This window comes from Passer domesticus, chromosome 28 (assembly GCF_036417665.1).
Source record: "Passer domesticus isolate bPasDom1 chromosome 28, bPasDom1.hap1, whole genome shotgun sequence".
Lineage (NCBI taxonomy): Eukaryota > Metazoa > Chordata > Aves > Passeriformes > Passeridae > Passer > Passer domesticus.
The window spans coordinates 649,477-663,622 of NC_087501.1; the positions used below are offsets into that span (position 1 = coordinate 649,477).

General features: G+C 49.9%; 1 protein-coding gene across 4 annotated transcripts in view; it reads left to right on the plus strand.

The window, feature by feature from the left end:
• The first annotated feature begins 4,864 nt into the window (after nt 1-4,864).
• LRRTM4 (leucine rich repeat transmembrane neuronal 4) overlaps nt 4,865-14,146 on the plus strand; it is a 134,016-nt gene continuing 124,734 nt past the window's right edge. For 3 of the 4 annotated variants that reach the window (XR_010350926.1, XR_010350927.1, XM_064400254.1), the window contains exons 1-2: nt 4,878-5,995; nt 7,880-9,426. Coding sequence is in view for 2 of the 4 variants with exons in the window: in XM_064400254.1 (XP_064256324.1) it covers nt 5,992-5,995; nt 7,880-9,426 (1,551 nt within the window). In the remaining 2 variants the exon portion in view is untranslated. Of the gene's footprint in view, nt 5,996-7,879; nt 9,476-14,146 lie in introns of all 4 variants that reach the window. The other variant, XM_064400255.1, reaches the window with a different exon arrangement.

The following is a 14,146-nucleotide window of genomic DNA, read 5'->3' on the forward strand; positions in this document are numbered from 1 at the left end:
GCTGAGTGTGGGCTGAGTCCTGGAGATGCAATAATACAGCCAATTATCCAATTTGGGATAACAGGGATTTCCTCCATGGAGAGGACAGGGATGGGCATCACTGGGACTCCCTTTTGTTGGATAAAGTGGTTTATTTTTTAAATGGCTTTATCCCCATTTTCTTCTTCTGTTATATTTTTATAAGGCTTGGATTTCCTGTATTTAGTGATTTAACAGCTATTTTGTGTAATTTCCTTTTCTTTACTCTTTTGTCCTGCAATGTCTCTCTCTGCAGACCCTTTTTATATTTAATTCTAAAAGAGTCCTATGAAATATAACAGCCTGGAACCGCATTGTCCAATCTATTTATCCTGCCAGAAACACAAAGCTCATTCCTGGAAGGGGGAAGAATGCCCACTTGTCACGGAGAGGGAACAGGAATAGGATCTGGAATGAAAATCTCGACCCCAGGGTGTTTCACCTCAAAGGGAGCTGCTCCGAGTGTCTCCCCCATCCAACACATGTCCCATTGTTATTTTCAAGTGCAATCCTTCTCCTACAAGAGGCTCCTTGGGTAACTCGGAGGAAGCAAATTGATTTGGCAAGGAGCTGAGTGCCCTTGATGTCAATGGGTGTGAAGGATGCTCAGCCTCTGGAAAGGAGCTCTGGACCAGGTTTTAACCTGGCTGGGAAGAGCTGGGATAATGAGAAGTGGCAGGGCAGGGTTTCCTGGTGCTTCCTTCACGTGTCAGCTCTCCTCTGTGAATCTTCTCAGCTTTACTCATGTGGAGCTGGTGGTCAGTCCGGGGGCTTGCAGGAGGTCTCTGCTCTCTTGGCCATCTGGGAATTGAGGGAAATTGGAAGATTCCTGTGAACAGCAGCATAAGGAGTACAGTGATGAGGGGGGAAATTTAAGAAAGCCTTTCTGATTTCCTGGACACCCTGCACATCCTGCACCCAGAACAAAACACTGACGGGGCATGAACACAGCACATCCTGCACCCAGAACAAGCACAGCACGTCCTGCATCCAGACCAAAACGCTGCATCTTAGGTTACAATGTAAGATGAAACCAAAAGTGTGTTTCTATCACCATCTGTTAAAACCAGGTGGGGAAGTGCTCTTTATCTGGTCCATGACCCATCCTCCCTCCAGGAGAGCTCTTCTGTTCATGGGCCATTAATTATTAATTATCTGCTGTTCATGGCCAGTGAGTGTCCCTGCATGGCTGATCAAATTCCCTCATTCCATTGGGAGATGCTCCGCCCAGGGGGAGGAGCCAAGCATTCCTACCTGGATACAATCTGAGGTTTGGGACACCACAGCAGCCTTACCCCCTGAATTCCCAAAGGACAACAGCTCCATAACCACCACTGGACCTTCAGAGGAAGATCAAACCCTTCTCCAGGATCCCTGCTCCAGCAGAATCACAGCTGGCACTGCAGGAGGGCTGAGCCACCGTGGAATGGGACTGTGCCACCACCCTGACCCACAGGGGCTCATCTCCTCTTCTGACTCTGGCAGTGTTTCTGCACGGCATTTATTTTAATTTTCCTTTTAAATTGTGTTTCTCACTTGGGATCTCCCAGTGGTTTGCTTTCACACTGACAGGGCACAAACACAGCCAGGAGTGGAGAGGGGTTTTAATGCACCAGCCCAAGGCAGAAGTCATGAATTGTTGACAATTAAACACTTAGCACATGAAGAGCTGGAGATAAGGACTTGGATGTGAGTGCTTTCATCAATAATTCACAGGACATTAGAGCCTCAATGTCAGAAGTTGTACCAAGCACGCCCTGACAGGGTATTAATGAAGCTGCTCCAGCCATTACACGCAAATTGCTAATTTATTCATCATTACCAGCCCTGGGGAGAGGGGGGAAAGGAAGACCCAAGGTGTGAGTTCTGCAGCCCTTGGAACAGAGCTGATTCCTGAGCTGTGGATCTGTTTCATCCATGGAGAATGACTCCAAATTAAGAGGGATCAAGTGAACACAGCCTGGATGAATTGACTCCACTGGTTCCAGAGTAGGTTTGGGACCCTTAAGCCCAGTGTTGTTCTTTTCCTCAGGGAGTGTTTGGAACAGACTGGGCAGGAGAGGAATGACCTCAGAAGGTCCCAAAACGATTGCATATGTAAAATATTATAAATATAAAATGTTGCCGTTGTATTTCTCCTTCTGACCAGATTTTCAGCAGCCACAATAAAAGATATATTTTATAATATATAAATAAATATACAAATCTATATAGAAACAATAGAGAAATATATAACTAGTAATAGATAAATATATAACATTTATAACATAATATATAAAAATACAAATATATACAATACATATAATATTTGTGAATATATATTTGTGGAAATAGATATAAAAATAAATTGATAACGTACATAAATAAATAAATAAATATACACACACATTCATATATAAAATAACTCTATAAATATAAATATAAACTCAGAATCAAACACTTAGCTCTGTCCAGACCCATTTTCCTGGCAGAGAATGCACAGAGCCCATGGCCCATGCCTTTCCCAGGATGGACAATTCGTGTAGGTAACCCTCGCTCAGGTGGGAGGGAGCTCTGCCAGCTGGACCAGGATCAGCTGAGCACTCAGAACATTCCCTGTCTCTCCCTGGGCAGGGATCTTCACCTCTCTCCCTCCTCCAAGGAAATGGAACCAAACCACAAAAAGCCTTTGCAACCTCCTCCTTTCCATGTGTTTTTTAGCTCAGAGTCCCTTATTTATGCTGATTAAAACTTCCCCATTTCTTCTCCTTTGGCAAATGTTCAAGTGGGTCTGTTTTCATGAGAAAATGTAAAATAAAAATAAAAAATAAAAGGGAGGGGGTGGCATTTGTGCTGCAGAGTAAAGGCTCCCTTGGCTCAGCTCAGCTCCTTAAGTTTTCTGCCTTGGAATTGATGAAATTTTCCATTAGAGCATCATGGGAATTTTAAGGCAGCAAAGTCATGTCCACACTTTGGTTAGGAGCATGGGGATTTTGAGGCTCAGTCAACGGCAGAAGGAGAGCTCATGGCTGTGCTGCTTCAGCTCCTGTAGGACTCGAGGATCTGGGAAAAAACATCCCTGGAAATGGTGCAGTTCCTGTGGACATTGCTCTGCTCACTCCCAGATCTGGCAGAGTTTCAAATGGACCCATCCTGGAGAATTATCAGTCCAAGATGGAATAAATAACTGCACACTCTAGCTTTTACATTTATTTGGAATAATAAATATGAGTTCCTGCTCCAGTGCTCCTGGCTGTGATGCAGATGGGGTTAACTGAGATATGGGAGAGGTATTTTCAACATCACTTATGATAATTAAGTTCTGAATCTTGTTTGAGGGAGTTGTGTGTGCTGCTGTCCAATCCAGAATAAAAATAGTGATTAATGATGATATTTTTCATATGCAAATGAATATCTGATCTATAGGTAGCGACAAATTGTCATAACAGAACAAACCAAGCAAGGGTTTTTATTCCAAAGTGAATATTTATGCAGTGTGGGTGCAGATGCAGTCTGGATGCAGATATAGGGGAGGACAGGTTGGTTTCTATGGATTGCTTTGTGGATTATTATTTCTTCTTCGGAATGGAGTTGAACTCTTGGCCCATCCTGTGTCCCAGTGTTTTTCCTGTTCCTTCAGAGGGCTGGATCCTGGGGCTGGCCAGGGGTAACTCCATCTGGGATGGATTGCAGGGGCAAGCAGCGAGCCAAGAATGAGAAATTAGGATGGAAGGGTTGGATTCTGACCTTGAGATTTGTTCAGTTTTCATTTTTGTACAGAGTGGGATCACCAGTGGCACACAGGCACCCCCAGAGATCCAGGCGGTGGAATGCTGAGCAGGGAGCTCCTGGGCCACAGTGGGAAATATTTTAAATATTTAAAAGTTAAATAACACACGATGGTTGGGTCATGACTGGCTTTATAAAGCACTGCTACCATTTTGGCAGCTGAAGTGGGATTTGGGCAGGGAGTTGTTCCCCAAATAACTGATGGGGGTGTTTAGCACAGGGAAGGATGGAAATGGAACAAATATTCAAGTTTTAGGAGCTGTTAAAGCTGTTCAGAAGAGTCCAGTGCTGCCCTCTGAGCAACCCGAGTGTGCCGGAGCCAGAAATGATCCCTGTGGGATCCTGGCCCTGCCCTGAGCATTCAATTCCTTGCTGCTTCTAGCTAAAGAGGCTCCCAGAACCAGCCCAGGGAGCTGCTGCTGCCCTTGTCCCTGTTCCACATCCCTCTGGCACCTTCCTGGTGAACTGGGAATGGACCCAGCCCTGGTGAACCAGGAATTGCCCCAGCCCTGGTGAACTGGGAATTGACCCACCCCTGGTGAGCTGGGAATGAAACCAACCCTGGTGACCTGGGAATGGACCCAGCCCTGGTGAACTGGGAATTAAACCAGCCCTGGTGACCTGGGAATTCACCCAGCCCTGGTGAACTGGGAATTGCCCCATCCCTGGTGAACAGGGAATGGATCCAGCCCTGCTGAACCGGGAATTGCCCCTGGTGACCTGGGCAGACCCAGCCCGAGGTGACACCTGGGGAGGTGGCACAGCCCGGGTCCCACCCTGGCTCCGGGGCTGGACCCTGCAGGATCCCAGCTCCTGCTTCGAGAGCCTCGGGAGAGGAGCTCGGGAGGAAAAAGGTGTCACTGATTCTGCATCTTCAGTTCTGCCTTCTTTATCAAAGTCAGTGTTTTTCTGCTAAAAGGCACTTGGATTTAAAAAGAAAAAATTACAGGCTACGAGGCAGGGCATTAACCCTGTCCCAGCCACAGCAGGACATGGAGTGTTTACATTTGGAGTTGCTCCCTGCAATCAAATCAAATCAAATGCCTTTAGTGATGATGATCAGTGTGATCACAGCCTCTGCCCTCGGCCCTGTACCAAGATCTCACTTTTAACCTGCAAACCTTCCTTTTCCTGCCTCCCCTCCCCCGGGAACACAGGGAAAAAAGAACAGTTTAGAATTTACCCAAGCCAAATACACAGGTCAGGTGGATTAGAGCAAGCTCAGGTTGGCAAATCCCAAGGGGAGCAGCTGTTTTGCTTGGCGTCTCTGCCCGAAAATCCCACGCCATAAACATTCCACAATCCAGGGGAGACGGAGGGGTCTGGCAGGGGAGGACGGTGGGCAAGGCAAATGCTGTGTCTTTAATTTTCTTTTCCGAGGGAAGCAAAGTCTGCAGAGCCATGACAGCCTCACTTGTTCAGCCTTTAATGCGCGTTGGGTTTTCTCCAGTGGAGGGCACTCGGTGTTCCACAAACTCCAGCCTCGGCGCCCGCCAGCTCCGGAGCATCATCGCTCTCTGGAAAGCCTCGGAATTAGACGAGAGCTGCCTCTCAGCACAGCTACAAAACACTTTAAACCCGACCAGCTAAATGGATAAACCGAGCCTGCGGGGCTGCTGAACCGGGCTCTGGCATAGCACGGGAGGCCGTGCCTGCTGCGGGAGCCGGCCGAGGATGGATCGCTGTGCCCGGCAATGGCAAGAGGCAGCAGAATGAGGGATGCGAGGCGCCGGCAGAGCTCTGGTCCTTCCTCCCAGAGAACTTGGTTCGTCTCCATCGCCCGCTCCGGCTTTTCTCGCCGACTGCCACTTAACGCCGCCGGTTCTCTGATGACTTCCACAATGGCTCTCAGAGCTTAGAGTCCCTCCCTACCCCCCCACACTCCCCCCATCCTTCGTCCTGTCTTCCCCACCCCCAACCCCTTCCCTTATCCTTTCCCTTCCTCATCCCCAAAATTCTCGCTGGTCCTCTCCGGGGAACTTTGTGGGGTTCCTGGCGGGCACGCTGGATGGCGGCGGGGCGAGCGGCAGCCGCGCTGTGACATGAAGATGATGATGGTTTGAAGCGGAGGAGCCGGGTTTGGAAAAGAGAGAGAGAGAGGCGAGGGGGGAAGAAAAAAAATATATAAATAAATAAATAAAAAGGGACGAGAGCGGAGAAAACAGCTGGAGGAAGGCGAAGGAGGACGTTATTGATGACAAAAGGATGGGTGAGTGAACTTTTGTGGTTTGTTCGCTGGCACAGCTGCAGCTGTGGGGTGGATTTTGCAGCTGGATTATTCCCCGCTGGCGGGGGGGGGCTCCGGGAGCGGCAGCCAGCGGCGCATTCCGCTGCCAGGTGACTCACGGCACTTGCCACTGCGTTTTCAGCCCTTGTCCCCCCCTCCCGGCACACACACACACCTTTCCCCCCGCAGTGCCACCCGCGGGGGGGTTCCTGCCCCGGGTGAGGGGCTGGCCCCTGTGCCGCCCTCCCCCGCACCTGCAGGGGCTCCGGCAGCTGCGGCAGCTCCCGGCACCCCAAATTCCTGCCGGCTTCGCCTCCCGGCCCCCCGGCACCACCGGGGCTGGCGTTAACACTTTGCAGGATGTGGGAAGCGAAGGGGAGGGAGGGGGGAGTCGTCCCTTGCATAGGTGGTTTTGGAGAGGCTGAAAAGATGCCCCTGGTACCTCTGCTACATTTCCAGCAGTCATTTGCCAGTCGGGGTTTTTTTGGAGTGTGACAGGTTTATTCCCCTCCTTCCTTCCCCCCTCCCCAGCCCCCGAGTCTGTAACAGCCAGAACATATTTCTAGCTGGCTGCTGCTGGCAAAGAGAACGGAGCAAAAAATGAGGATTTAAATTACAAATCTACCCATTAAAGTGGAAGGCAGGGGCATTCTAGATCAGGAATTATATTTGCAGATTGCCCCTCGGTTCAAAATTGGATTAAAAACCTGCAGCACTGGGTTGGTTTTGCGTGTGTGTGACAAATAATAAAGTGATTATTTATCAAGGAGATATGAACCTTTGAAATATTTCCTGTTGGAAGAATGCATTTTCATTCTCAGCAAGACTGCAACTCTGGAGGCAGCAGCCCTAAAATTATTCCAGGCGTGCAGATGGGTGTTGGGGGTTCTGACACCCCCTCCACGCCCTCTCATAATTATTCAGGATTCTGTACATTCAATTATTACATATGTCCTCACGTCCAGCACTGCTGCTGCTGCATGACAAACATGACATCTTAAAGGCAAACCCTTAAAATCAATCAGGAGAGGGGAACTGAAAGAGAAATATCCCCCTTTAAACTTTCTGGGTTTGCTGCTGTCTGGAAGTGTTGGGGTGGGTATTTTCATCATCTGCTGGATTAATCCAAGTTAATAACTGTTTAGGTATTCACAGCCATGTGTGGATGAACTAAATGAACATGGGTTAAGGCTGTGGTTCATTTGAAAGGATCACATCTCCTACCTTTACCTGGCATTGGGGTCCCATGCCAGCATTCCTGGTACACTTCTCTGTGTGGACAAACTTTGTTTCCCTGCATCTATTTCTGTATTTTAGGTACATAAAACTCACGAGTTTTACTTAAACCTGCTCTTAAACCTGAATCATTCAGTGCAAAAAGTAAAACCTTTACTTAGTGCCTCTCTTTACAATAAATACAGGTTATAAAGATGGATCAAACTTCAGGAGAAGTAGATTTCCCTCTTTCTGAGGTAATTTTGGGGGGATTAGTCTTGCAGTTGCTTTCCTTGAGGAACACGTTGAGCAGCACGTACGAGCAGAAGCTCTGGCTCATTTCCTCTCCGGCACTATGGAGCATCCAGCACAGTGACTTGACAAATATGTTTATTGTTCAAACCTCAGCACGGAGCGCTAAGGACATCCCAGCTCCTTGGGGAGCCGGGGGACAGGAGCACAGCCAGGAGGGAACAGGCTCCTGGGGGACCCTGAGTGGGGGCAGGAAAGATGGCCAGGCAGGCACTCCAATTTGTGCCACAAAGAGCTGAGGCAGGAGGCAAACAGGTTGTCTCCCAAATCCCTGCTCGGCAGTCTGGTAATTTACCTGTACGGCTTTCCAACGGCCCCTTTTCCTTTCGGATCTTGCAGGTTTCCATGTGATCAAGCAGCGGGGAGGCTCCAGGGTGCTGCTGGGGCTGCTTCCCCTGGCGCTGCTGGCGGGGCTGGCGGGTGCCCAGCGAGCCTGCCCCAAGAGCTGCCGCTGCGACGGCAAGATCGTGTACTGCGAGTCGCACGCCTTCCGAGACATCCCGCACAACATCTCCGGCGGCTCCCAGGGCTTGTCCCTGCGCTACAACAGCATCCAGAAGCTGAAATCCCACCAGTTCGCGGGCCTCAACCAGCTCATCTGGCTTTACCTTGACCACAACTACATCAGCTCTGTGGATGAGGATGCCTTCCAGGGGATCCGCCGGCTGAAGGAGTTGATCCTGAGCTCCAACAAAATCACCCACCTGCACAACAAGACCTTCCACCCCGTGCCCAACCTCCGCAACCTGGACCTGTCCTACAACAAGCTGCAGGTGCTGCAGGCGGAGCAGTTCAAGGGCCTCCGCAAGCTCCTGATCCTGCACCTGAGGTCCAACTCGCTGAAGACGGTGCCCATCCGCGTTTTCCAGGACTGCCGCAACCTCGACTTCCTGGATTTGGGCTACAACCGCCTGCGGAGCTTGTCCCGCAACGCCTTCGCCGGCCTCTTGAAGCTGACGGAGCTCCACTTGGAGCACAACCAGTTTTCTAAGATCAATTTTGCCCACTTCCCGCGGCTCTTCAACCTCCGCTCCATTTACTTGCAGTGGAATAGGATCCGCTCCATCAGCCAGGGGTTGACGTGGACCTGGAGTTCCTTGCACAACTTGGATTTATCAGGCAATGACATCGCAGGGGTAGAGCCCGGCACCTTCCAGTGCCTGCCCAACCTGCAAAAGCTGAACCTGGATTCCAACAAACTCACCAACATCTCTCAGGAGACCATCAACACGTGGATCTCTCTCATCTCCATCACTCTGTCCGGGAATATGTGGGAATGTACTCGAAGCATTTGCCCCCTGTTTAATTGGCTTAAGAATTTCAAGGGAAATAAGGAGAGCACCATGATCTGTGCAGGCCCCAAACACATCCAGGGCGAGAAGGTGAGCGACGCTGTGGAAACCTACAATATCTGTGCCGAAATCCAGGTGGTGCCTACTGAAAGGTCCTACCAGGCTCCCAAAACCCCCCAGAGACCCGTGTTCATCCCCAAACCCACCGTCTCCAAACTGGAAAGCCACCAGCCGACATCGGCGATGCCAAGCCCTTCCGCAGACATCCCAACGCCCGCGGTGGAGCCGGAGTACGAGCACGTGTCCTTCCACAAGATCATCGCGGGGAGCGTGGCCCTCTTTCTCTCTGTGGCCATGATCCTGCTGGTCATCTACGTGTCCTGGAAGCGTTATCCCGCCAGCATGAAGCAGCTCCAGCAGCACACGCTCATGAAGAGGCGCAGGAAAAAGGCCCGGGAGTCAGAGAGGCAAATGAACTCCCCTTTGCAGGAATATTACGTGGACTACAAGCCAACAAACTCTGAGACCATGGATGTATCTGTTAATGGATCTGGGCCCTGCACCTACACCATCTCTGGCTCCAGGGAATGCGAGGTATGAACCATGATCCTCCTAAAACCATTTCAGCTGCTGGGAAGGAGAGGTAAATGTTCGAAGCTCTTGAGGTATCTCTAAATATTAGAAAGATCAATGAGATTTTGGGTTTGGGGTTTCTTTTGCCTGCCTTGGGGTTTGCTCTGTAGAAGGTTCTCTCATGTTAAATGACAACAGGCAGGGAAGGGATGGTGATTATTTTGAATAATTAAGGCTTATTAAAAAAGCGATTAAGTTGGAGTCAACAACTGTGATAAAGGCATCTGGAGTGTTGTTCTCCTCCTGTTTGCACCCATTTGATGAGCTGTGGCTACAACTAATCCTATTTTAATGGATTGGTCGATACAGAGGAGCTTATGAGCCTTTTCTGGTTTAAAACTAAATATGAAAACCTCTTTTCTCCAGACCCCACATCAAATCTTGAGGGGTTTATGGCCTGTTTAATGATAATGCCAGAGATTTCCTGCATTTTTGATCTGGTTCAGGAGCAAACCAGGGGACAACAGGACTGCAGCAGGATCTTGGAGTTGTTTTCCTGGAGCAGCAGGAACCCAGAGGCTCCTCTGGACGTGAGCCTTTGTCAAGCAGCACGTTTGCAAATATCTGGGTTGGGAGAAGGGGATTCTTGGAGGGTTTAATTTCATTTCAGTGATCAGTGGAGGCTTAGACAGCCCTGCTGGAGCTGATTTCCACAATCTTCAGGCCATGCTGGGATTTGACTCAGCAACACGGGAAACACAATCAGGAGAAGCTCTCAGCACTTCTCTTCTGCTGCCCAGCTTTGCAAGGAAATTCCAAATTGCTTTGTTGCTCTCCTGCCAATGACTCCACTGCTGTGGATGCAGGGATGGGCTTGCTTGGAATGCTGCTGCTTATTTAGAGCTGGCAAAGGAGGATTTGCACAATTCCACTGCAGTCCTGGTCACTTGATCCTGCTTGCGGTGTGGCATCAGGTGGACTTTGCTTCCTTGGTTGTGGATGTTCTACCTGAGAGTGTTCCATGTGCCTGTTGGAGTTGATTCCCACCCCTTTGTGGAATGTGGGAATTGTGAGCCCTGGCTTTGGCACCCAGGTGCTGTAGGAGGTGTGGTGGCGATGAGCAGAGTGGGATCTGCAGTTCTGGGATCTGGATTGCTCAAAACCCAATGTTTTCATTCTCTGACAATGGGGCGCCTGTGAGAGGTTTCATATTTGGCACCTGAAGTCCCCAGGTGGTTTTGAACTGTGGAGTTTAAGGAGAAGGAGGAAAAATGCAGTGATTTGGGGTTGCTTTCTCTGGAGCAGCGCTGTCTCCAGGACAGAAAACCACTTGCCATGTCCCTGTCATTGCTCCAGGAAAATGCAGAATGAAGGTGTGTGCATGGCTCGTTCACTGTTACCAGCACAAGTGGAAAATGAGTGATGTTCAAGTTATTTTGAATTTCCCCTGGCTGTCACAAAGAGCATTAATCTGGCCTGGAAGGCTCTGTTGCCTTCACGCTCAGGTTTAACACCACTGAAGTTTCATTAGCTTGGCTAAAATGTTGTTTCATTTACTCCATGGTGGGAAACAGACAGATGGATGTGCACGTGGTAATTGAAGATCCAGGTAATGACACCACCATCCCTAATGCATTTTGGATCACAGAAGGTAGGGCTGATGTTTGGGAGACTGGAATTTGGATAATTCAGGTTGCAGCAGGTAATTACAAGGTTCAGGAGCCCTCCCAGGTGCAGGAAGATGGGGTCAGCCTGGTGGAATCCCCCCGGGTGGCTGTGGTTGTTACACACAGCATTAAACACCAGGGGACCCCAGCTCACCTGGCTTCCAGGTGCTGTGGCAGCACCAGAAGGGTTTCATTTGGATTGAATTAAACTGATGACCACTTTGCAGGACTGAGGGGGGTTTGTGGTGCCCTGGGTGTAAATCAGACTGTGCAGGATGCCCCAGAGCTGTATTTGACAGGTCACTCTGTGTCCGTGTCCTTATTGAACATCCAGAGGCTCTTTGCACACTGTTAGAGACTAATAAAATATAGAGAATAATAAAGACTTCAGGAAGTGGAAAGCAGATCATTGAAGGCACATGTAGCAACCCAAAGCCCCCACTGAAATCCTGTCTTCAGCTTGGATTTGACATTCTGCGTCTCCATAGCTACAAGGTTCCACTTGTAAAAGGAGAGATATTCATTGTACAGCACTTAAAAATGGTAAAAAAATCCCTTGTAGAGTCTTCAGCAGTGGAAAGGGTTTGTGTTTGGTGAAAAAAATAAGAAATGGAACCTCTCTTTATTTCCTAATTTACCCATACTTGTGGAAAACTATTATTTTGTGCAGGTGTGATGCAGCTCAGGCCCGTCCTCCCCTGGGGCTGCCTGCCTCATTCCTTGTGCTCAGCTTTAGGTCTCTCCCAAAAATAGAAGGCCTCAGAGGGGAGAGGAGAGCCTAGATACCTGTGTGAGGGCAGGCAGGCTCCAGGACTCATTGATTGATTTCACTTCTTTTAGCAGCTGATTGATTTTTACCTCTTTTAGCAATATTTTCCAAAGCATTGTCTGCTTTCGGATGTTCACCCCCCGTGCCTGGGGGCAGCTGAGGGTCCAGAAATGGTGTGGTTTTGGGAAGGGGTGATGGATCAGCTCCATTTGAGCTGGGAAGGGAAAGGGATGTGTGACCAGACCCTGCTGTGGGTGCTGGGGTGGGGTTTGAGGCCAGGGGAGCAGAGCTGGTACCTTCACAGGGATCATTTGAAAGGGTGTGGAAGCTTCCAGCTCATCTCATCCACAAACCACTGATTTTCCATGGCAGAGCTGGGAATAACGTGCTGAGGCATTTCCACAGTTCTTTTTCTCCACAGCACCTCTGGGGACGGTGCTGTTTTAAAATTCTATGAGGTTTGGAGCATCCAGCAGAGGCCCACAGGTGAGAGCTGCCCTGGGGCAGGTGCAGCTGTGCTTTGTGGGGCTGCTATTCCCAATCCCTGCCTCAGAAATGATTCCTTGTGCTGGGGGAGGGAGCCAAAGACAGGCTGGCTGCAGACAGGAGTGACTTTGGCAGCAGTGGGATTATAATCACTGACACCTGGCCTGGGCTCGTCTCTTCAGTCTCTTGGCAGGGCTTGCTAAAATAACTGGATGCTCCTGATTTGGGCTCTGGCCATCCAGTTAGCAGAGTGCTGCTCCCTCAGCCTGGGATTTGCTTTGTGCATCTCCCTCCCTCTCACTTTCCCATTTATTTGTACATTTGCTGGAGATCTGGAAGCTGTGAAAAGGGATTTCATAAAGCCAGCTACGGTGTTCTGTATTTCATGCGTATCACACTCACAGAATAGCTGGGAATGGCTGGCTGGGAAGGTGTTGTGGGGAGAAGGAAAATGTTTCTGTCTCCTGGAAGGTCATTGCTGTCCCCTTTGCCAGGCTGGCAGGGACAAAACAAACAACAGGCAGACAGGTGAACAGCTTTTCTGTGCGAACTGAGCGCTGTGAGGTCGCTCTTTACACCTCTGCTTCTCCATGTCTGGCCATTCCCCGTGGATAAACAGCCACCTGTTCACACACAGGGACAGCTCTGCTGTGTTTTGCACAGGGCTGGGTGTCAGTTGTGTTCACACCTTTTAAATCAGGCACACACAATCACCTTCAGCTGGAATTCTGCTCCTTCCCCTCTCTCCACTGGGAGGAAGGGCATTGATAAAGGAATTAAACATATGCAGGCTTGCTGGGCTGCTGCAGGCCTTCTTCTGAGCCTGATTTAAAGGGAAATGTTGACATGCTGCTTTTATTATTTATTTATTAAACATCATGGTGCTGCTTGGAAGGAGAGGATAAAGCAGAATCGTTTCCATCTCCAGAGAGGGTTGAGGGTGAGGTTCCAGCTCTCTAGCTCAGCATTAAGAGGGGTTCCCTGGGGGCTCAGGGGGTTTTGGGACCTCATGAGAGAAATCACTGCCTGAATTTTACATTTTTTATAATTCTTTTAAGAGCAGTGGTTGCGTTTCCTTTGGCCATCAGCCTGAGGGGTTGGAGAGGAATGCTGAGCAAGGACCCCATGGCTGAGGTGGGAGCTCACCAGGGGAATGGAGAGGCAGAGATCCCACAGGTGGGACATTGCAAAGAGGTCACCTGGGAGGTGAGGAGCAAGGAGAGTGGGAGCAGGAACTCCTCATTAACCCTCTGTGCTCACTGCAGGGCCAAAGCACGGGGGTTCCTTTCCCATGACTCTTGTGGGACACAGGAGGATGAGCACTGCTCCCCAAACTGCTCTGCTCCCTTCTGTGCCGTGGCTCCTTCTCCCCTCCCTTCTTCCAGCCCTCTGTGACTCTGGAACCTGAATTTGTGTTGGGTGAGGGTGAGTCAGCCCCAGGGAAGTGTCCTAAGCCCTGGGTTTGTGTGGGGAGAGTCAGGGAAGGGGAAGGGGACAGTGCTGCTCCTCACAGCTCTGCCACGGCAGGAACAGCTCAGAGAAGGCACATTTTAGAAATCACTGAATCATAAAAAGGTTTGGATGGAAGGAGCCTTTAAGGTCACCCAGTGCCACCCCCTGCCATGGGCAGGGACACCTTCCACAGCTGCTCCAAGCCCCGTCCAACCTTGGACACCCCAGAGATGGGGCAGGTTTTACCACTCTGAGCCTTTATTTGCCCTTGGCACTGCAAATATAACCCCAGCCTAAGGGGAGGCGTGTTGGAGAGGCACCAGTGATGCAGCAAGAAATGCACGGGGGCAAAATTTCCCTGGGCTCA